This window comes from Acipenser ruthenus, chromosome 8, assembly GCF_902713425.1.
Source record: "Acipenser ruthenus chromosome 8, fAciRut3.2 maternal haplotype, whole genome shotgun sequence".
Taxonomy (NCBI): Eukaryota; Metazoa; Chordata; class Actinopteri; order Acipenseriformes; family Acipenseridae; genus Acipenser; species Acipenser ruthenus.
The window spans coordinates 21,978,070-22,002,359 of NC_081196.1; the positions used below are offsets into that span (position 1 = coordinate 21,978,070).

At 36.9% G+C, this 24,290-nt stretch overlaps 1 protein-coding gene and 1 long non-coding RNA gene across 6 annotated transcripts; one reads left to right on the top strand and one right to left on the bottom strand.

The window, feature by feature from the left end:
* Positions 1–6,222, bottom strand: LOC131737750 (uncharacterized). 2 transcript variants are annotated; one of them, XR_009329344.1, is made up of 3 exons: positions 6,051–6,222; positions 1,170–1,270; positions 1–655 (listed from the first exon to the last, which is right to left on the bottom strand). It is a non-coding gene; the product is annotated as an uncharacterized LOC131737750 (long non-coding RNA). The 2 variants fall into 2 exon arrangements; XR_009329343.1 differs by having other exon boundaries at positions 1–1,270; positions 6,051–6,219.
* On the top strand, positions 5,065–22,328 carry LOC117407252 (ubiquitin carboxyl-terminal hydrolase 16-like). Of its 4 annotated transcripts, none has more exons than XM_059028702.1 (18): positions 5,065–5,133; positions 7,158–7,246; positions 7,506–7,684; positions 8,208–8,311; positions 8,402–8,517; positions 9,472–9,671; positions 12,006–12,101; positions 12,191–12,321; positions 13,019–13,106; positions 13,866–13,947; positions 14,189–14,280; positions 14,737–14,790; positions 15,205–15,378; positions 19,114–19,777; positions 20,401–20,495; positions 21,132–21,218; positions 21,602–21,749; positions 22,031–22,328. In XM_059028702.1, exons 2-18 carry the CDS (start codon positions 7,186–7,188, stop codon positions 22,177–22,179), a joined length of 2,520 nt encoding a protein of 839 aa, XP_058884685.1. In that variant the 5' UTR covers positions 5,065–5,133; positions 7,158–7,185; the 3' UTR covers positions 22,180–22,328. The 4 variants fall into 4 exon arrangements, with proteins under 4 accessions (XP_058884685.1, XP_058884684.1, XP_058884683.1 ...); XM_059028701.1 differs by lacking the exon at positions 5,065–5,133 and adding an exon at positions 6,339–6,663 and having other exon boundaries at positions 22,031–22,327; XM_059028700.1 differs by lacking the exon at positions 5,065–5,133 and adding an exon at positions 6,671–6,819 and having other exon boundaries at positions 7,139–7,246; positions 22,031–22,327.
* The last annotated feature ends 1,962 nt before the right edge of the window (positions 22,329–24,290 follow it).

The window sequence follows — 24,290 nt, forward strand, 5'->3', positions numbered from 1 at the left end:
CACAGTATTTTAGTATTTATTAAAAATGTATCTTGGTTGAATATTAGACATCTTGTAAGTCTTCAGAATGTTAGAACAAGAGAGGTTTTTTATCATAAAATGTTACTTGTTCAAATCACATCAATTTCCATAAATTAGAACCACCATACCAAAAATATTCTAAGACTAACATGAAATACATTTATTTTATTTTTTTGTAATGTTTTAAGACTTGGATTTTTTTTTCACCCTCTACCAGATTGTCAGAAAGCACTTTTTAATAACTTTCAGATTTTCCAAGTATTATTGTTGAAACTAACCACGGTAAAATTAGATGAACTTGTTAATGGTTGCTTCTGGGGTTTCCATTCCAGTTTTCAAAGGTGCTCTCGATAGGCAGAGTGTGTATGATGTAATCACAATCTGAGGCTACCTTCCTTCAATTCCAAAATACAGCTGAAAAACATCTCCACAGCCCTTTTCATTCAGAAAATGATAGAGTTGTCCTAGGTCCATGTGATTTCCTCTGTTTCCACGAATGTCAAAAATGGTTTCTTCAAACCCAGTAAATCTCCTTTGTTTTTCTAGCTCTGCATCAATATTTACACAGTTATTATCCAAAGGAATGTCTTCTCTATGGCGAATTAAGATTCTCTGCCAAGTTAGCCGTCGGAGCCTGTAAAGAGAAACATAATGGTTTTTTTTTCTGTAACAAATCTTTTTTTTGTATTTGTTCAATATTATTAGCTGCATACTGTATAAGTAACAGCTGAAGTACCCAATGAGATAAACTAAATGGGGTCTGTTTTACTACAGGTTTTTGAATTTCAGGTTTAGCTTTTGACCCTTGTAACAAACTTGCTACTGTATTTTGGCATAACACTATTATTCTAGCAGTAGGAAGCGAAAGCCTATTTTCTATGTGATGTTATCCTCATTAACATCTGTTTCTGGAAACAGTGCTTATGAAGTTTACACAAATATGTTTAATTCTACAGTGTTTTAGGCTTTTCTTTTAAATTGCATTGTTAAATTGTTTTGGAACGAACTACCTTGTCTGAAGTAAGACAGTATGGGTAGGATAACAACAGTATAGTTTGTTATAAAAAACGCAACATAAAATTATTCATGTGATTTTTAACAGATCAAAATGGAACAAAAGCAAAGGATACTTAAAGTAAAATAGGTACAGCAGCTGCTGAACATTAGGTGGCCCGAGATATGCTTAGCAACAGCTCGATTTCTGACAGCTGTATTCTGGCCTCTTCAATCCCATCCATTTCAAATTAGTCTGTTAGGAAAAATGACATGTGTTATTAGAAGGGGACATACTTTCAGATAACACCCAGCATTCAAAACGGGCAGTGACTTGTGCCATCCATGTTCTAAATAAGGACTATGGGCTACAGTTGTATCAGTTATATCGTCATGTGTAAATTACTTGACCACTGGATACACCAGATTTACTAATACCAGCTGATTTGAGCATATGGTCCATTCTAAACAATGCACACAAATGTAGTTCATAATTCACATTAAAAAAAGGTGGAACAACTCAGGTTACCAGATATTGTTACCATAGGGGAACAACTGATTTAGTGTTGGGCTATTGTAGACTATAAAAGGTGTAAATCGAATCAGAAATGCTAATTACATACTTCAGGTACAGCCTATAAAAGCTTAATTTCTCAGTACATCCATACAAAAGCATACAAAATAAGTTAAATAAGGATGAAAGTGGTTTTGTTGCAAATGTTTTTATACATGTTTTTTTGGGGGGGAGGGGGTGGGGGGGTTCAGAAGATTTCAAATAATTGTATATCATTTTTGGTTATGAAAAGTTCAGTTTCATAAAAGTTGTCAATACATCTGGGATTTTTCATATTTGTTCCAGTTAGTACGATACCACAAGTCTTTAGGCTACAAAAATTGCTGGACTAACTTAGTATTGTATTTTAGTATCCTCTGGTTCTCAACCTTGGTCCTGGGGATCCACTGTCTGCTGGTTTTCATTCCAACTGAGCTCTCAATTACTTAACTAGACCCTTAATTGAACTGATAATTTGCTTAATTAGACCTTTTTAATTGTGTTCAGCTCTTAAACAGTTGCAGAATTCAAGTTACTTGCAAAATGTTATAGCTAACTTGCAACTAATTAAGTAAATTATCAGTTCAATTTAGGGTCTGGTTAAACAATTGAGAGCTCAGTTGAAATTAAATCCAGCAAACACAGTGGGTCCCCAGGACCAGGATTGGGAAACCCTTCTCTAGAGGGCAACAGCACTTGCATATAAAGATTATACACATTTTATGGTTTTAGTTTTATGGATTTATTTATTTGGTTTCTCTTGGTTTAAACTCAAACTATTTGCTAATATTGTACAATATAACCCAAAACAACATAAATCTGTGTTGTTCATGTTCGTACATTTATTAAACTGTGAAGGAGACAGATTACCAAGTCAATTATTTACCACAAGTCCTTCAAATCCTCATCTATAAGCCCACCAAAGGTCAGTTTGTTAACTTGTGTCCCACAAGGAGTTTCAGCACTTGTGGCAAAGTGGTTTGCAGTGCGCAGGTGTAGAGGTGATGCAGTGCTCAGTAATAACAAACAAAACACAGTTCACGGTGAAAAACAGCTCTTTATTTGTGCTGGGTTGCTTGTTTGGCAACCTTAAATAATAATACCTGGCTCTACACAACGATATGTATCATGCAGGTAAATCACGGGGTTCAGTCTCAAAATAATAATACTAATAATGACACACACGATCACAAGTCCAACAGTGAGTGCTCCTAGTGCAAGTGGTGATTTAATACAATAATCTGTGACAACAGTAGTGCAATATAGTCCGGGTTTCATGCTGGCTTAGCGTGACAGCTCCTGGATATTTAGCCGTCGCGAATAACAAATAACACCAGTAAAACTGACAGATAAGACAACACTAAACATTCACTGTACTTTTTTTGGTTGTACGTCCTTTAAAGGTCTTTCCATAACCATAACAAAGGAAAAGATTGCTTTGCCACATCCCCTGATATACCTTCAGTCACGCCCCCTTTGGTAGCGAGTGCAATCACGTATCCTCCAATCCATGACTGACACATCGCTTACCACATTAAGGTGATAACTTCTGGTACTGTGACTTCGCCCCCTTTCTGGATGGCCAACTTCCAACTGACCCTGGAATGAACTGCCAAACTATCCTGTCCGGGGCACACTGTTCCTGTTATACCAGTGGTCTTCACTGCGCGGCCTGCGGGCCACTGGCGGTCCCCCATAACCCTAAATTTGTCCCTTCAAATGATCCTTCATTAATAAAAGATTTGTTTAAATTAGAAATAAAAAGGGGATTCATAACCTTGCACAGTTGAGCTAGAAACAGAAACCAAAATGAACTCTTGGAGTTGTATTTTACTCACCTCCCAGCAGTGTGGAGTAGTGGTTACGGCTCTGGACTCTTGACCGGAGGGTTGTGGGTTCAATCCCAGGTGGGGGACACTGCTGCTGTACCCTTGAGCAAGGTACTTTACCTAGATTGCTCCAGTAAAAACCCAACTGTATAAATGGGTAATTGTATGTAAAAAATAATGTGTAAAAAATAATTTGATATCTTGTAACAATTGTAAGTCGCCCTGGATAAGGGCGTCTGCTAAGAAATAAATAATAATAAATAATAAGTGTTATAAGTACATGACCGGGAGGTGAGTAAAATACAACTCCCAGAATGCATTTAAATTCCTGTTTCTTGCTCAGCGTCGCAAGGCGCGAATGCTTTCAGTAAGAGAGAGTGGATCGGTATCTTGTCCCGTTGATGGAAAAAAGAAAAAAAAAATTAGATAAAAAACGTGAAAGCGACCATGAACTGCATAATGAACCCACTACGAGTGCACCGGTTGCTGAAAATGAGGGGTCTGTGAACGAAACTGAAGCTGGAACTACTGTAAAACGGAGGAAAGTTTGGGCAGTTCAGGATGAGCACCGTAAGTTTCAGTAGAGATGGACTGTGACAGAGATTGAATGATTCTTGGTGTTAGATCTCCCTCCCGAACAGAGTACCCTGGACTGGATGGCCCGAAAGTCCATTCCCAGGGTTAGACGGAAGTCGGCCATCTAGAAAGGGGACGGAGCTCGGTACACTAAATCAACGACCCGGAAGGGAAACGCTGTGGCATCCGCGCATTGAAGGAGCGGTTGCACTCGTTAACCAAGGGGTCATGGTTGACGGTATTTAAAAGGACGTAGTGATGTGATCTGTTCCTTTGTGAATGGTTAAATCAAAATCAAAAGGAGACCTGTATTGTGAACTGTGAGTGTTTTGTTTGTTTTGTCTAAATTGTACTTGTTTGTTAGACGGCTAAACATGATCCAGGAGCTGTACTGTACATTCACTACGAGCACTAGAGCACGCACTGTGGACTTGTGATTGTGTATGTGTTACACGTGGGTGAAATAAAACAGGACTGTACCTATTTCGGGGCCAACCCACGGATTACAAATCAGCAATACACGCTGCTGTATTGCTTCTCATTAACATTGTTATTGTTTACTGTTGTTCGCCATCAGGCTTTTTGATTGTATAATTAAATTATCATTGCACCTGGATATCGTTGTCTGTCTGATTATGGATCACCTGCACCTGCACACTGCTAACCACTTTGCCACATGGACAAATACATTTTTCTTTATTTTTAACGAGGAATCTGAAAATCCAGTTTGCTTGATGTGCCAGGAATCCGTCTCTGTATTAAAAACGAAGAACTGCCGTGTTTGATTCCACTGAAAACGCAAACATGTGAAGATATTATGAATGCACTTCCATTTCTTTTTTTTTTTTTCAGACTAGCCTCTCTTAGAAGAAACTCGTATCTGTGTGTACAGACGGTGCCCCAAGTATGAGGCAAAGAAAAAGGATTGCTGGGTCTAATGATAAAGAAAGAGGGTATTCCACGTTTTTTTGTTTCACTGCATAATTCACCAAGAAGCTATTGTGAGCAAGGTTATGCAGGTTGTCACCAAGATTGTGAATTTTATTGTTTCAAAAACCCTGAACCACTGGCAGTTCAAAGAATTAATTGAGGAGTATATAAATACTGCAGACAAAGTCCAGGAGCAACTGGCACACTTCCGCTCTTCCTCCTGTTAAGCAGGTAAGCATTGTTTTTAATATTTGGTTTGGTTTGATATATATATATTTTTTTTTTTTTAAAGTGGCCCCCCATTAAAAAAAAAACAGTGAAGGCCACTGTGTTATACTGTGCCCCCACAGGTCGGGAGGGAGATTGTTAACTAGGATTCATTCGCTCTCTGTCACAGCCGTTCAAAGATGGGGCCATTTTCGGTACTTTCATCCTGAAGCCTTTTTGTGGGGTCATTAAATCAGACAGTAAAGTAAGTAGACAGTAGCAGAGCTGCATACAGAAAGTCAGTTGAAGTATGAGCACACCTAAGCAATTTGAAAGTGATATCTTTTCTACTTTAGAAGGAACATGCACTTAAAAATAAGTCAGGACTTTGACAACTGGACAATTTTTCAATTTTAAGGCCCCCAGCAGAAACAGAAATACTAAAGTGGTGGTACTTATTTTGCATGAATTCTACAGAAGACCCCCCCCCCCCCCCTTGAGGCGGGGATTTTCCTAGATTTTGGTGATTTGACACGGAATGACCCTTAAAAGTTTGGGGCAATGGGACTTGCATACTTTTATAAACTATTGAAATGACGTCACCCACATCTACAGTGGTTCATTAGAGCAGTCATTAATATACGAAGAACGCATTGCCACCCTAAGATAATTTCATATTTTGCACATAGTGACAACTAACATATTTGAAATAACTGTCAAAGATTTAGGGCCATGTTACTTACATACTTTTATTTATTTATTTTAAATAACGTCACCCGGTGTATATAGTGGTTTATTTGGGCTGTCATTTCCATTTGAAGAACGCTTATTAGGCCCAGTATAATATACCAAAGGTATCGCAGTATGGACATTACTAACAACAATGTCTATCTCTGTAGATTTACCTCACGTTAGTTTATAAATCAAAATGCTAAACTTACCGTGGATTTTAAATGTTAAACAAAAACAGTAATTCGAATCAAAGATCCTTAGATTACCTCGCTGTTAGCATCTCTTCGTTAACTGTAATGTTAAAACTAAAGTTCTTTATACCAAATACATTCTATTTTGTACCGTGTTTTCCATTACTTTCCATTACTTTGAGTTATGCGCATGCGTCAGTGTTTCGTTGAATTTTGTCCGTGTGATTACTTATTCGTCGCACTGCACACCTTTAAACACACACACAAACAGACAGATAGATAGAGATATATAGATAGATAAAACAGATGATTACTTAATTACCGTATGTCTTATTGCTAACGTATTCACATGACACGATTTGGTGTAAAATGATAAAAGAACATTTTCATATGGTCCGTTTCGAATAAACGTAATGTGAGGAAATGGCCATTCACGAGCTAATCTGTTTTGATATTTTTATACTGTTTTGATGTCTAAAATGTACATTTCATTTGTAACAAAGAGGTCTATAATATATTTGTTTGTAATACCGAAACTTCACAGTTGAACCAGGTTGTGGAATAAATTAAGAGTTTAAGTAATCACACGGACAAAATTCAACGGAACACTGACGCATGCGCATACCTCACGGTAATTGCAAAATTCAACAAGGTTCGAAAGTTGTCACGACACCGGGGTCATAAGGAAGTAAATTTTGTATTCGTAAGACCCGGATAATAAAGTAACACGTTTGTCATACTCAGGATAATATTACAAGAACGGAAGGAGCCATTATTAGAAAACGAGGTCAGTTAGTATAATTTCTTTCAACGTGACGGCACAATTATTATTATTATTATTATTATTATGTAAATGTATGACGTGGTTAGGAAAGAGTCTCTTTTATTTCCCCACGGACAGTAACCTGCTGTTGCACCCACAGTGACGATGCCTGCACTGACAAGTTGGGCAGAGTAATTTGAAGTGATTGTAGATACTACATTTAGGGGTTGAACTGAAGTTAATAACATATACATATTGTACACGAGAATACATCAAGTAAAGTTCTAAAGTAACAATGATAATAAAAAAACAGAGTTCTAAGTATTAGTTAACACTATTTTAGTTTTATGGTTTTATCCTAGATTTCATTCGTTAGAAAAAACACCGGTAATGGGGAAGAAGAAGGGACAAGGAAAAAACTATAAAGATGATGCGCCTCCCGAGTTTACAGGTAAAGAAAAAATCACCATATTTTCCTTTTTTTATCTTTCTAAACATTTTCTTTGTGAGAAAGATAAAACTGATTTATTATTCTTTTAGGCAAAAGCATAGGATTATATATTTAATCCATGTACCTGCAGCGTCTAGTAGTAACAAGTAGCCACGTTTTTTGAACGGGTGTGTTCTTTCTTTGTCAGGTCAGGTACAGCACATGGGTCTGAGTTATTTTCAATAATTTGTTAACTTTTTGTTTTGCTTTGTTGTTGCAGATTCTCAGTGCCCCCACACGCGCAAGGGATTAGATCTGAGCCAGATTAAAAAGGCACTACAGGATGGCACGTTGAATGCTTGCCAAGACTGTAAGGGTGGTGGAAAAGAAGGGGACAACACTGAGATCGAGAACATCGAGAGCCCATTGATTTGGGTTTGTCTGAAATGTGGTTATCGGGTACATATCTATGAAGTGCATAAACATAAGAATTTGTTTTCATTATGACAGACTGATATAAATTGTGGTTCAGTAATGGAAATGTGACTGATTTATTGTAATGCAGTTGGAAGCCCTTGCATGTGTTCTACAGTACACCAAAGCTGCATCATCCTGACAAACAGCAGGAGTAATATTATTAATCAAGAACTATTTATACATTCTTACATAGCTGTAAACGTGCATGGTGCAATGTGTATAATATTTAAGTGTAAAGAACAAAACTGGTTATTACAGTATGTTGTACAAATGTAGTTCTTAAAGTTTGTGTACCTGATTTATATATAATATTAAAAATAGACACATTTGTTTATCATATTTATCAAATAACTCCTTTTTATCAGATCATCCTTACCTGTACCCTTCAAGCACTGGTAAAGCTCTTCGTAATAAGCAGTTGTCACAGTAGTGATATATGGGGAAGTCTCTACATTTTGATTCTATTGATAAACAGTAAATATGACCTTATTGTATTTTGTTTAAGGGTTGTGGAAGATATTCTGATCAACAGCATGCCGTTAAGCACTTTGAAAAACCACACTCGGACCCCCACTGCTTGGTAGTTAGTTTGGAAAACTGGAACATTTGGTGAGTTGAATGCAAGAGATGTAGCACCTTAAAGGAAAAGTAACATTACATTCAAAGTAAACCATTTTGTGTATGTGTGTTTTGGCCCAGGTGTTACCTTTGTGATGGTGATGTGCAGTATTCCAGCACCGGGCGGTTGTCACAGCTTGTAACTTATATTCAAAAGCAAACTTTTTCAGAACCAACCAGGAAAACTACAAATAAAAGTAAGCTTTAACTTTCAGTATTGATAATCGTGCATGCAAATGTCATTACTTGCTGAAAAGTAATTACCTGGGGACATTAATTAGAATTTGGTCAAAAGTTTACAGTGATGATACAGTAGAGATATACCTGTGTTACTGTTGTAGATAAATAATCTATTAGTCTCCTGTATGATCTGCTTTATGATAACCATCCCACAGGAACTGTGTGTGTGCAGGAACAAAAAAAACATTTTGGTTCTTTTCCTCCACCTACACAGCATGCATTTGTGTCTGAATTTTTATTGTAAGCATGTAGCCATCAATAGTCAGTAATAGCTTGGTCAGCATTCTTTTCCTGAAAGATATATTTTTTTAGCCTGTACAGTACTTTGTCAACTGAATACCAGGATAACTTGGTAGGCATTTGTTACAAGTAGATGTGATTCCACTGTGAAAAAGTCACCTGATTGAGCTATTGAAAAACACTGCATGAAACCATCCCTGAGTGTAGCTGTGTGGAGGTAACAACAGAAAGCTGGATGGCAGTTTTCTCCAACACCAGCATTGGCATTTACTAATACTGTGCAATCTTTTTTTCCTGTTGAAGCCATGACGTATTGGAAAGTTATGGCTATAAGCCAGGTATAGACATAGAAGAAAATGAAAAAAAGTACTGTATTTGTAATACTAAAGTTAGGGGAATTTTGGTTTATACATTTTAATTTAAATGGAATATTTACATAAAAAGAACATGTGAGACTTTAATTTGATACATGTGCAGTTCACAGTCACACGAGAGACATCAATCTGCATTCATGGACCCTTGCATTCCTCTTGTTAAACTAGATTCTTTGTTTTAATTGTAAATGTCAATCACATGTTGTGTTCGTACATATAAAGTTGTTTTTTTGGGGGATTTTAAATAAAACTACCTTCATTAGCTGCATTGATTTTCATTTTTTCTTAATTTTACAGCTGTTAAAGAACATGAAAACCAGATACAAAAACTAGAAAACAAGAATGAACAACAGAAGGACAGTAAGAAAGGTGGAACTGGAACGGAAGAAAAAGAAAAAGAAAAGCCTCACAAAGAAATACCTCTGAAAAACACTAGTTTAACTGTGAAAGGATTCAGCAATCTTGGGAATACATGTTTCTTTAATGCAGTCATGCAGGTTGGTAATAAGTGGAGAAGGTTTGAGTTAAACTCATTTTTTATTCTTCTTTTTTTTTTTAAAGGAGTGACGGATACAGTTTAAGTGCATGTACAAATGTAGTAGCACACATTATTGATGGTAGTGTAAGCTTTGGTAGTATTTTGCTTTTGTCACACTTCTGCACATTTTTACTATAACAAGAGAACTGCTTCTGATGCAATTCACATGTACATCCTGTGAATGTAAGCATGGTCATCTACTTTTTCATGATAGTGTTAGCTAGTTAGAACTAGAAACATTGTCTTTTATTTTGCAGAAAAATAAACAGGCTGTGGTTCAATGCCAATTAAATTTACTTTAATGCAGGTCAGTCTGCAAAAGTTGCTGTTGCTTCTTGTACCTAATCACTTCCTGTACTCCAGTGGTCTAACTGCACTTGGACCATGTGACATACTTAAGTGATTAGGTACCAGGAACCTATAGCACTTACACTTTGGGCTAATGCATTTCATAATGATTTTATGTATTTGAACAATAAAATACTGAGACACGTATTTTGGTTACGGTTCACCTAAATTTGATCACACTTTTTTAGGTGGGTGCCGATTCATCGATATGCACGGTGAACCGTGATGTTTTTCTTGACAATACGAGTGTTAAATCAGTGACCTCTGTATTGGTACATTGTGATACTTTTATGTGAGACTGCATAGGAAAAAAAAACCCATAGTAGTCCGCAAACAATGATGTTCCTGCATAGATGTATCTGCAGTGCCTGTACTGAAAATCCAAGAATAAAATATATTAGTATGTACTCTAGCAGCCTCGTCCCAGCTTTTCAATCCCTGTGTGTAAAGAATGTTTTGGTCAAGCCCGCCGTAAGCAAACCGGAGAGCTAAGTGGTGGCGGGTTATATTGCTGATCATCACAGTTCATTTAATGATGGAAGGCAACACCTCAGAATTTGACCTGTGTACCAGCAGTGTGACCTTACTGGATTTATTTAGCATCAAGGACTTACCGTAAGTTCTTGCTAAGAGTCACATTGTGTCTAAACTATGAGGCAAGAATGAAGAACTGGTACTCTGGGAATACATCAAATCTAATTTTAAACAATGCCGGCAGACCAATGGTACATTAGTTTAGGTTCATCATCGCCATCACAGTTGAGGAAGGCAGCGTCAGATCTGTCAGCCAGTGCAGGAATGATAACGTCTACTACTCGCATACTACTGTATAATCTATAACGTTTACTGCTGTATAACTTACACTGGAAACATCCAATCAAAACTATCTTCAGTCCCTAGTGCATTTCATTTGCGTCCCTACATTATAGCCGAAAACTAATTTATAAGGTACACATTTCTTACCAGCCCTTGTATTACTGAAACAGCTACCAGTATTCCTGAATTATACTGGCATGTAAAACAAGAGGTCATGCAAAAGCCAAAGAGGGTAGCATTCACCTACAGTATTTGGATTAAAATGAATCCCCATTTAGAGAACTTTGCATTTTTTTTAACCTATCAAATTCATATATTTTTGCGAAACTGATAACAAAAAATATATATTTTCAAAAACTGCAATTGTATAGATGTAGTATTATTATTATTATTATTATTATTATTATTATTATTATTATTATTAATATTATTACTATTTGTTATTACAGTATTTGACATTTTTAATAAAAAACTGATACATTGAAAAATGTTGCAGTGTAGTGTAGTTTTGTCTCCACTAGATGCAGCTCTTGTATCTTCTGAGGGTATTTTTTTGTCTATTACCATGCACCAAATTCATCACAAAACATGTATGTCACTTAACTGTAATGACAGTCTAATTATTACAGCCTACTTAGAAAAATGTAATTCATATCTGACCGAAAAATGTAAAACTGCGAAATAATTTATTATCACAATTTCTAATGAAATTAAATAAATAATATGATAATGAAAGGTTCACTTATCTTCTATTTGGAAATAGAAAGTGCTGCTGCGGTATACAATTTGAATACCTTAGAGTTTGGCATCGTCCTTTATTGAGCTGGTTCTCCCTTAATGTAACAGCCAGTCTTTTTATTGAGCTGGCATAAAGGTGCACTATCCTCTGAGGCTGCTGATTGGCGAACAGACTGATAACAGTTATGGATGCTACTGTGCTCTGGTTAAGCGTGGTGTATATGCTGCTGTGTGATTGGTAGAAACATATTCCAGTAGTATTTCTAAATTCAGCACTACTGAGTGTTTAATAGTTATGGATGATAGAAACTCGGCCTGCTTTATCAATTTGTATGTTTTATTGTACATCTGGTAATCAGAATACATTAACTATTTCCTTTTTTCACACAAGATTCTATCGCAAACTAAACTTCTAAGAGAGCTTCTCAAAGACCTGAAAAACAATGAAACCACCATCAAGATTACACCACATCTGTCTTCTGAGCTGGTTAGTCAGTAGAATTTGCTTTGTTTTTGTTTTGTTTTTCTTTGCTGGTAGGATGTGTGTAACGTGTTATTAATTCTTTGTGCTTTCAGGGGCCAATCACAATAAATGTTGACAAACCAGGGCCTCTGACATTGGCTATGTGTCAATTTCTCACTGAAATTCAGGAAACCAAGAAGAGTGTTGTTACTCCCAAAGAACTGTTCTCCCAGGTCTGTAAAAAGTGAGTATCAACAATATTATCTCTTAACCTGCCCATTATGAATCCCTATTTAATTGGGATTGCTATTGTGTTGCTCGTTTCTCAGGGCTGCCCGGTTTAAAGGATTTCAGCAGCAGGATAGCAGACTCCCCCACTGTCGTGCAGTGTAAGACATGCTGGGATTGCTATTGTGTTGCTCGTTTCTCAGGGCTGCCTGGTTTAAAGGATTTCAGCAGCAGGATAGCAGACTCCCCCACTGTCGTGCAGTGTAAGACATGCTGGGATTGCTATTGTGTTGCTCGTTTCTCAGGGCTGCCCGGTTTAAAGGATTTCAACAGCAGGATAGCAGACTCCCCCACTGTCGTGCAGTGTAAGACATGCTGGGATTGCTATTGTGTTGCTCGTTTCTCAGGGCTGCCTGGTTTAAAGGATTTCAGCAGCAGGATAGCAGACTCCCCCACTGTCGTGCAGTGTAAGACATGCTGGGATTGCTATTGTGTTGCTCGTTTCTCAGGGCTGCCTGGTTTAAAGGATTTCAGCAGCAGGATAGCAGACTCCCCCACTGTCGTGCAGTGTAAGACATGCTGGGATTGCTATTGTGTTGCTCGTGTCTCAGTGCTGCCCGGTTTAAAGGATTTCAGCAGCAGGATAGCAGACTCCCCCACTGTCATGCAGTGTAAAACATGCTAGGATTGCTATTGTGTTGCTCGTTTCTCAGGGCTGCCCGGTTTAAAGGATTTCAGCAACAGGATAGTCAGGAACTCCTTCGCTATCTGCTGGATGGAATGAGGTCTGAAGAAATCAAGGTAAGCCCTAGGTAAGAACAAAGTAATGGATGGTTTTTGTTAGTTTTTTATTATTGCATCAGAATTCCCAATTCAAGTTGAAAACAAATGATAGTGAGGATTTATATTTTGTAACAATAAATAAATAAATATATATTCACTGCTGTGCAAAAGTCTTAGTTAGACATGTTGCATTTTTCTATTCTGATGCATTATGAGCATCAACAATTTACTCAAAGCCTCCACTAGTATTTTCTAGTATTTTTGACTTGCATAAAGAAGGAAAAACATTGAGTGAAATAGCTCGCATCACTCGATTTTCAAGGTGTGGTATCCAAAGCATAATCAACAAGTACAGAGAAACATCATCTGTCATTGACAAACCCAGGACTGGAAGACCCAAAAAGCTGTCTGACAAGGATGAGCAATACTTGAAGATAATATCCTCAAGGAACAGAAAGAATTGACAACAGAACTGGCAGAAGGCACAGGTGTCGTTGTCCATCAAATCAACAGTACGAAGGTCACTCTTGAAACCAGGACATAAAGGATGTGTTGCAGTAAGAATACCTCTGTTAAGAAAGGGGAACAAGACTAAAAGGCTAAAATATGCACAAGAACACAGAAATTTGACTATGGAACAGTGGTCAAAGGTGCTTTGGACTGTTGATGGATGGACAATGACACCTGTGTTAAGGATAAATTGTGCTTCTGTAAAGTTACTTAGAGCTGAAATAGTTAAGTTCACATACAGATAAACTTTATATTTGTCATTCCTAGCGAAAAAGTGCAGGGATTTTTAAAACATTGAATGATTCTGGAAAACAAGTAGATGCAGAAGAATCAAAGAAGTTAGTAAAAGGTAAGCACACAATTCACATGATTGTATTTTTAGTTCTTAATGTATTGTGCTATTTTAGCTACAGTACTGGTTTAATTCCTTGGGGAGGGTTACACAAGAATGTGATTTCAGAAGAATTTTATGAAAAAATAGTAATACTTTGAGTTGACATGTGTTTCAACCATAATTAATAAAACAATTATTTTTATGAATCCGCATGCCACCCATCAGAATATAAACAATACATGTTCTCTTTAAATAGAATATGAAAAGAAGGGGGAGCTTCAGAACTTTGTAGACCAGGTATTTGGAGGAGAGTTAACAAGCACCATTATGTGTGAGGAATGCAAAACTGTAAGTAAATATGTTCCCAACATTTTTCATTTTCTCCTGGTTTTGAAACTGTCCATTTCTTAAATTACACATCTTTTAATTATTTAGCACCAGGAAACTGAAAATAACTTCGATCAAGTTCACTAATGTATATTGAACTTTCATAAAAATTGTAATTAGCTAGTTTTCTTTACGCACATAATATTTTATCTTGAGTAAAATATCAGTGTTGTCTAACATTTTGTAATGCAACTTGTGTTAGTATATTTTTGGCTGTTATTGATGTTTCTAAAGTGTTTTATCACAAAGTCTCCTCAATGTTTAGAAAGCAAAACCCCTAAAATTATAAACTTAACTGTGTACAGATTGTAAGGTTATTACAAAATAAGTTTTACTTCCATCGTCTCAATAAAATAGATATGAAAGATACTGTTGGTCACGTCAGTAAAAGATGTTCTTCTATTTGTTGTCCTTCAGATATCTTTGGTAACAGAGATGTTCCTGGATTTGTCTCTACCTGTTTCAGATGAGGTACAAAAATCTAATGAATCTCAAAAATGATAGTTTGCATTTCTTTCAGCTTGACTTCCTGAATATATATTTTGTGTAACTGTATTATTTGTTAATTTCTTGTTAAAAAATGTTTTTTTTTTGTTTTTTTTTTTAATTCCTAGTGGCTCCTAATCAGTGTTGGGGAGCAAAACAATACATATAACACCATTACTGTAATCTGATTACATTTTTCAACTTGTAACTAATGGTTCCTTTATCAGACAGGTAATGTGGTAACAGATTACATTGTATGTGACTAATGCATAACATTTAAATGTCCTGCTATCACAGATTTACTTTAAGTACCAAGTCTTGATACATACTACTTCAGTTTTCTTTCATGGCTTAACTGAGTTTTCAGGCCATTGGTTTATGGGGTGTATTTTCTCTTAGGCTTACAGAAAGAAGTCGCTGAAGAAAAGTGAAAGAAAACCTAGCATAAATGAAGATGAAGATTATGATGTTTCTCCTGCATGGTCAAATAATGCAGATAATGGAATCCCCACTGCCACTTGTAGCAAATATCAGCTAAAGAAGGACAAGAAGCATGCCAAAAAACAAGCAAAGGTAATTTTTTTTTTCTTTTAATGCCTTAATTGTAGAATTATGGGTAGTTATTAAATTAAATTAAGTTATTTATTTCTTAGCAGACGCCCTTATCCAGGGCGACTTACAATATCACATTATTTTTTACATACAATTCCCCATTTATACAGTTGGGTTTTTACTGGAGCAATCTAGGTAAAGTACCTTGCTCAAGGGTACAGCAGCAGTGTCCCCCACCAGGGATTGAACCCACGACCCTCTGGTCAAGAGTCCAGAGCCCTGACCACTACTCCACACTGCTGCCCCAGTTAGTAGAGATGCATATTGCATCATGTTTAACCCTTTGCGGTCCATTTATTCAGCGCATCTCAGGCACGTCAGGTCCAATTTATTTTCACACGTGCAGTTTATTTTAGATGCGCTGTTTAAAAGTATTTTTTTTTTCACAGTAAAACAAGTTTAAAAGGCACTGCATATCAACAGGACACTCAGTACTGCATCTCCAGCACCGCCCCACCCCTCGTTCACTATATTTTTCAAATAACTCTTAATAATAGTACATACCGATAAATCCTCTCTTGATCACTTGTTTTATCACCAAACTCCTCAATAATGTGATCCAAGTCGTTATTTTATTACTATAACATCTAAAAAAAGCTCTGCAAATGTCTGTGATATTCTTTGAGCGCTGGATGCGGAAGCTGCTATCCTGTTTGTTTATCTGTGTTAGCTATGTGGTGTCAGGTCTATCAGTATTCATGAGATACACCCCTTTAGTTGTTTTTTTGTTTTATTTCCCGGCTTCTCTCGGCTCCTATCGGTCTCACTCGGCCATTGAATGGTTTTCTCTGCTTTTTCCGGAGAAAAAACGACTAGAGACCTGTTTTTTGCATCTTTTTGATGATGTCGGACAGGGTCCGACATTGGAACGGAAAGGGAAAATTGCGATGTTGGACCAGGTCCGACATAGGACCACAAAGGGCTAAGGGTGTAATCAATTTGACCTGTTTCCTAGTGCTTTTCCTGGGCCTCCCTAGGCAGGTGTGGCAAAGCTTTGGTCACCTGGTAACCAGAAAACTGTTGCTGATTGTTTGTTCTGTCAATCAGCTGGCTTCTGACATAACATTGAAAAGTTCTGTGGCATTCATAGAATCCTTTTCAAGAATGGAGATTGACTTCTGAAAGATAGCCATGACGGAATGCACAAAATAAATGTAGCACTCTGGAAGTGTCAACTTGTCACTTAACTTGTGCTCCTGATTTCCGATGAATCTCCAAATTAGCCTGTCAGTCTGATTCTCCAAGCTCCAAGAAATATACCTTGATAGCTTGCCAGTTCAACAGAAGCCTTTCAGCTGCAGTAAAGAGGCTTAACCAGCGAGTGGGCACATGCAAAAGCACTTTGCGATAATCTTGCTGCACAAATTCAAAGCAGGATTTAAGACGATTTAAAACTTCTTTTTTTGCACTGCATGAAAACGTATTGAAAATTGTTTGAAGCATCAGTAGCAACTGCAAAGGGAAAACAGCTTGTTTTTAGCTATTCACTGCTGTTTCCACAGAAAGCGGTCCGAGTACTTTCTCAACCAGACTTTCGATTTTTGTTCTTTCCAGCTTCATTTTGTTTGCCACAGAGGAATCGACATGTAGCCGTGTAGCTAATTTGCTGCCACAGTCCATTGACAAAAAACTGAAGTTGTGCTTCACTCCATAAAAGACGTAGGCCAATTCACTTGCAGCCACAGTGTCATCTTTAACTGTGAGAAACGTCGATACACATACATTTTGTTTTGCACTCTGAACCGCTGTTTGGTGTTGTTTTCCAATAGAATGCTTCCGAACAGCATCGACTCCATCGTATTTTACAGTAAAGACGCACTGACAATTTGTACAACGGGCGTTTGTTTTATCAGTACATTTTGCCAAACAGTCTTTGTACTTTGAATTATTGACTGTGCAGTTTCGAATACGAGATTTCTTTTTCGGGGATATAGTAGGATCACTTGATGCAGCATCGCCCAAGCTTTCCATACTTTGAATTTTATTTTTGTCACACAGATTTCAGTTTCAAACCACTCATACTTTTCTCGCACAGCTCTTAAATTTTCTCGTGATTCTCACACACGGTGTGCTTGCGTGTTGGTGGACAGACAGATCGCTGCTGTATGTTCAGCAGTTTTGATCTGTTATCACTTAAACTGGCAAGTGGCAGTACTGCAGCTCTTTAGCTGGACATAGAAATGTCTAACATTAGAGATCCCTGTGTAGTGTGATAACAATGCAAACCTTTATTTCCACATATGTTTAACCCCTTCAACTCCAGATATAAAAATGAATGTGTATGCCAGGTACCAGATTCTTAAAATAATTAATTGCTATTTTTACCCCGGAAATTACTATAAAATACTATTAGGTAGAAAATAAAACATAAATCAATGATATATAACATTTTCATTAACTGCGTAAGCCCCCGTGTGCCAGTCAAACGTAATAAGACGCACACATTTGATATGTACTTTCTTTTTAATGAACATAATAATGCAATGAACAATAAAATACCCATTTTATTTGTAAACAGTAGCATGCATACAAAATGCAAGATTTCTGTAGAATAAAGATAAACAGGAAAAATAAAAAATAACTTTTCTGTAAACAGTAGCTTGCACATAATAATTTTGTTTTTACTGTGACTTATAAAACATACATCACATCAAGCTATTTCAGTTCCTTTTTACTGTATTTTGTACTTGTAACATACTGACATGTTTGTTGCTGGTGCAAGCACACAGGAATGTGAACATCTTTCAGGTAAGCATGAAAGCTTGCATAGTTGAACGGTGGGTGTACAGTGCCTTGCATAAGTATTCACCTCCCTTGAACTTTTCCACATTTTGTAGTGTTACAACCTGGAATTAAAATGGATTTAATTGGGATTTTTACCATTTGATTTACACAACATACTTAACACTTTGAAGGTGCAAAATATGTTTCATTGTGACACAAAAGTTAATTAAACAAAAATGTAGATTTTATTTTTCCCCAATTCGACATTATGGACTATTTTGTGTAGATCAGTGACAAAAAATCCTAATTAAATCCATTTTAATTCCAGGTTGTAACACTACAAAATGTGGAAAAGTCCAAGGGGGGTGAATACTTATGCAAGGCACTGTATCTATTGCTGTACACTTTGGTGCAAAATCAAAGCATGGTTTTGGCTCCATGTCTTTCATCATCATTTTCACAAAATAAAATCTTCTTTCAAAGTTTTCAATTGTTTTAAAAATCCCTGATCACTCCTCAAACTACTTTACTTCTGGTGTCTGAAACAATCTTAAATGTTGACGTAATTAGTTTAAAATAATATCAAGCAAGTTATACCAAAAGAAGTAAACAAGTAATACTGCAAATAAACTATGCCGAAATGAAAGTCAATACTATATATACACATTTAGATTGCTGGTGGTTTCCTGCTGTATCTTACATTCTTCTCAGTGCAGTCACAGAAGCAAGGGATGTTTCTGCAAAATGCATTGTCACTGGAAAAACAGTGCCTATACAGCATGCATACCGACAGACCAGGCTGAAAAAAAACCCATTGAATAGATGGCAAACCTTGACGTATGCATGTATGGCACAGTACTGCAAGTGCTTTGTCTTCTGACGTGCCTTCATACATCCTGGCGCTGAAGTGGTTAATACAACTTTAATAGAACTATAATGTTTAACAATTCTACTTGTGCTCTTCTTTTTTAGAACCAGCGAAGGCAACAAAAACATGAAGGAAAGGTGGGACTTGCCCATGCAACTGAGCAGAATTCTGAGGAACATCAGAACGGTCAAGAGTCCTCATCTCAGGGCAACCTCAGCCAGCCAGACACAGAGAACCTAACAGAATTAAGTGTATGTACTGACAGCAGTGAACCAGTGCTGCAGAATGAAAAAGAAGTAAGCGATACAGAGCTTTGTGAAGACACCAGCAGTGCTGGGCATGACCATGCAAATGAACACACAGAAGCTGAAAAGAACACAGACGGTCAACAGTTAGACCCTCTAGAAAATTCACCAGAACCATCTAATTCCACTACAGTAAACTTTAAAGAGTTCACTCCTGATGAAAACCTTGTTCAAGGTTTAAGCAAAATAAGCCTGAACGATAACATTGTTTGCCATGACGATATAGAGTTAGACATTGGTAACTGTGACGGTCCTTTTGATGCCAGGGAATATACAGTGGCTAACCAAGACCCAGAGGTGGCTTTTTGTACTCTCGCTGACCGAGAACTTCCAGGAAAGCAAGAAAGTTCAACCCAATCCTGCCTATATCAGTTTACACAAAAAGAGAAACTCACAGGAACAAACAGGCTTCGGTGTAATACTTGCTCACAAAGAAAGTACAAGGAACCAAAATCCAATTTAGGTAAATTTACTTTTTATTTATTTTATGTGGCTTCCTTTGTTTTCTTGAACTGTAAATTTGAAAATTATACTTGTTTGGTGAGTTGGTAAATCCAAAATTAAGATAAATAATATCTGATATTTATTGTCAATTCAGTTTTCAGTGGAACTTGTGCTTTTCTATTACAGCCATGTCCAGTAGCTGTTATCCAAAAGCAATTGTAATTATATTTGTGCACATCAAAATGTGTTAAGCATAATTAAATTTCACATTTTAAAAAATTTGACTTTAAAATTGGGATGTTTCTCCACAGCAGAGTCTGGTAATGTTGTATGACGTGTATTATTCAATGGACTTCAAGCCAGTGTTTTATAATATAAAAAAAAATTAATATGTGATTGATGGGAAAAACAGTATTTATAACATGCTTCTGTATGGAGCAAGTACTCTGCTATGAGTAAAATATGTTGAAAAGCAGCAGTATGGTTGTGTATTTTATGTGAAGTACAAAAACAACATCACCATCCATTCTGTTATAGTATTTTATAATGTGGGGGGACTGCATTCTTAACATTTGAAGAGCCTATATGAAAAACATGTTGCATTACATGACATTTGCTTAAATAAAGAATGTTTATTTTAAGGTGACAAGAAGATTGTGTACACTGATGCCCAAAAACAGATGTTAATTTCTATGGCCCCTCCTGTTCTTACTCTTCATTTAAAGAGATTCCAACAGGTAATATGTTCTGTGTTTAGGTTAGGTGATTGACTTTTATAAGGTGTCTGGTTTTAGTATTTCCAGATCATATTTTGCACATCTTTAAGTAGCGGGGTTCTTAAAAATGTAGTGTTACACGTCCCCACGTGTTGCTAGAACTGTTTAAATAACGTACCTGTATTTTTTGTTTTCATTGTTAACATACTGACAACTTTTTACACTTAACTTTTTTAAAGTCTGTTTCTTTGAATGTAACACCAGCTAGTTGTGTTAATGGCACCTTATGAGGTTCTCTGGGCTTTTATTTAACCAATGCCTGTATTTTTCTGATTTAGATCTTAAACACAAGTCATTTCGTGGAGTTTTTAATTCTGCTGTATTGAAGGTCTACCTCTCTATCCTATTAAAACTCAAATGCTGTTGATGGAGACCGTTCTATCCATACATTTTAAAAGTATAAATCTGAAACCTTAAATGCATACTGTACTACGGTCCTGTGGGTTGTAGGTTTGTGTCCAAACATATTTCATTCCATCCAGGCATACACACATCCATATTTTATCACGCAAGATAACTGACACCAAAAATAATTTGCATTAGTTTGTGTGAAAAAAAAAAAAAGTTTACATTTTGTTTTTTTGTGTCTCACTTTAGGTTGGGTACAGCGCATGCAAAGTAAACAAACATGTGCAGTTTCCTCAGATTCTTGATTTGGCCCCTTTCTGCACGGTGAACTGCAAGGTAAAAGCATTTGCGGACATTGTTACAAGTATTGTGTAGACAAAAATGTGAAAAAGGATTTACAGATAAGCTATGCCCCAGTGTTTGTAATTTTGAGCATTCTGGGCAGCAGTGTGGAGTAGTGGTTAGGGCTCTGGACTCTTGACCGGAGGGTCGTGGGTTCAATCCCCGGTGGGGGACACTGCTGCTGTACCCTTGAGCAAGGTACTTTACCTAGATTGCTCCAGTAAAAAAACCCAACTTTATGAATGGGTAATTGTATGTAAAAAAACAAAATAATAATGTGATATCTTGTAGCAATTGTAAGTCGCCTTGGATAAGGGCGTCTGCTAAGAAATAAATAATAATAATAATAATAACCGTAAGTTATGTCTGCTCCACAGAATGTAGCAGGTGACAAAGGGGTACTGTACAGTCTGTACGGAATTGTGGAACACAGTGGTACTATGAGGTCTGGTCATTATACTGCCTATGTTAAAGTCAAACCTAACTGCCACCTTTCAGAGCATCTTAATGGCATGACACCACAAGGTATGTATTTGAATATACACATTAATACTAAAAGAGTAATAAACACATTGCATTAAGAGAATATAATTATTGCATCTTAGTGAAAAAACAGGTACTGTTGGGTTGCTGTTTCATAGTCCCAGTGGTGCACTTCCAGTATATCATATCTCAGGTATATTTTGAAATGCAGACTGTTCATCTGTATATACACACCAGTGCAGTCTGAAATTGAACATGGTGTGTGTAATGTCTTCATAAAGAGGAAAGTTAATTAAGAAACTACACTTTTTTTGTATTGATAGTGTCAGAAGCAGAGTCATTGAAGGGATCTTGGTTCCATATAAGTGACTCAAGTGTTCAAGCTGTGCCTGAAAGTAAAGTACAAAACTCGCAAGCCTACCTCTTGTTCTATGAGAGGATTCTCCACCAGACACACGGGGACAAACACTGAACTGAACTTTTGAGCTGCTGAGATTGCTACAGAAAGAAAAGGCAATTGTTTCAAGAATATGCATGACAGAGCGTTATGCTGTTTGTTGTTTACACACTGAATTACACCGTGTAACACATTTTTTTTTTTTTGGTTCCTGGGTAGTAAGTGTTATTTCCTAATTGCTTATGCCTCAAAAGTATAGAAAATGGCTATTATTCCCCACAAACTTTGCTTTTGTGACCAGGACAGTGATATTTTGAAATTTACCTATTTTCCAGAACATTCCAGATAGATTCAGTGCTGAGTAAACTTGGAGTAACTTCTAGAACTTTCCACTAATATAAATAGTAGTATAAATACAGGGGCCTTAAGCCCACCAGTTCAGTTTAGTTCCAGCTGCCTAAGTGGATACATATCTGCATTTTTCTGAGATGGCATCAAGAGGCTGCAAGCATCCGGCAGACGCATTTTGAGACTTCAAAATGGTGGCATTCCTGATGGGTCTCCAAGGCGGTTTTACCAAGTTTCCCTGCTATCTTTGCCTTTGGGACAGCAGGGACACCAAGGCGCACTACCACAGGCGGGACTGGCCACAGCGGACCGAGTTCTCTGTGGGGAGGAACAACGTCAAGTGGGAGCCACTGGTGGACCCCCGGAAGGTGCTGATGCCACCACTGCACATCAAATTGGGCCTTATGAAACAATTTGTCAGACCTCTAGATAAGGAGTCGGCAGCCTTCAAGTACCTTCAAGACTTCTTCCCTAAGCTGTCTGAGGCAAAGGTCAAAGCCGGTGTCTTCGTCGGACCACAGATAAAGAAGATCCTGGAGTGCAATGAATTCCCCAAGAAGCTCACTAGTAAGGAGAAAGCGGCTTGGAACAGCTTTGTGGCAGTGGTTCGGGGCTTCCTGGGCAATCACAAGGCCGAAAACTATGTGGAGCTGGTTGAGACTCTGGTGAAGAACTACGGCACAATGGGCTGTAGGATGTCCCTCAAAGTCCATATCCTTGATGCTCATCTTGATAAATTCAAGGAGAACATGGGAGCGTACTCGGAGGAGCAAGGCGAGCGCTTCCACCAGGATATACTGGACTTTGAACGCCGCTACCAAGGACAGTATAACGAGAACATGATGGGAGACTACATTTGGGGGCTGATTCGTGAAAGTGATTTACAGTATAATCGTAAATCTCGAAAAACTACTCACTTCTAAATCTTTTGTAGTCATTTTGGTATTACTTTAGTATAAACACATGCCAGTTTTCTCATTGGAAATAGGTAAATTTCAAAATATCACTGTCCTGGTCACAAAAGCAAAGTTTGTGGGGAATAATAGCCATTTTCTATACTTTTGAGGCATAAGCAAAAAGGAAATAACACTTACTACCCAGGAACAAAAATTGTGTTACATAGTGTTATGGGACAGAAAGAATATTAAGGTACTAAAAAAACAATAATGTTTAAAACTATAGTTCTCAACAAAAAAATGAAATGTTAAGCTTGATCTAATAAATTTGTTTTTTCAAATGAAAGAAATTCTGTTAAATTTGCTCTTCATTAGAGTGCTGTTACTTTTGTGTAATATATTCTACATTAATATATATGAGATTACATGTATATGATGTGTACAATAATTTTGTACATGGAAAAGATTTCAAATACATATTGCATAAATTGCATTATGCTATACACATTTACTAATGTATAAAACTAAAGCTGACATACAGTATGTTTAACATACATATTTTTGATAATGGTTAAATGTGTAGGAATAATGATAAACAGAAAAGCATTCCATTACAAATAAATAGTGTACAGCAGTGTGCATTCACAGAACAAAGGGGCACATTTATTCCTCCACAGAATAAACTATATTCACAGTATAAATACTACAAATGAGCAATACTCCACTAACAATTTTTTTTTTTACAAAACATATTTAAATGAAAATATTTGAAAACCATGAGAAATGAAGCAGGATTGAAAAGTGTCTTACTTGGCAGGGTCAGTGTGTCATTAGATATGGAGTTCTACTAAATTAAAACCGCAATAAAGCCTTTGTATTATCTCGTGTAAAGAGTTTTTTTTTTATCAATTAATTTAATAAGGTTCTTCAGATAATACATTT

Bases quoted from the DNA above. Each gene is read 5' to 3' on its own strand.
- LOC117407252 (XM_059028702.1), top strand. From the start codon at position 7,186: ATGGGGAAGAAGAAGGGACAAGGAAAAAACTATAAAGATGATGCGCCT. The intron at 8,312-8,401 runs GTGAGTTGAATG...GTTTTGGCCCAG, and splicing joins TTGGAAAACTGGAACATTTG to GTGTTACCTTTGTGATGGTG. The intron at 20,496-21,131 runs GTAATATGTTCT...GTCTCACTTTAG, and splicing joins ATTTAAAGAGATTCCAACAG to GTTGGGTACAGCGCATGCAA.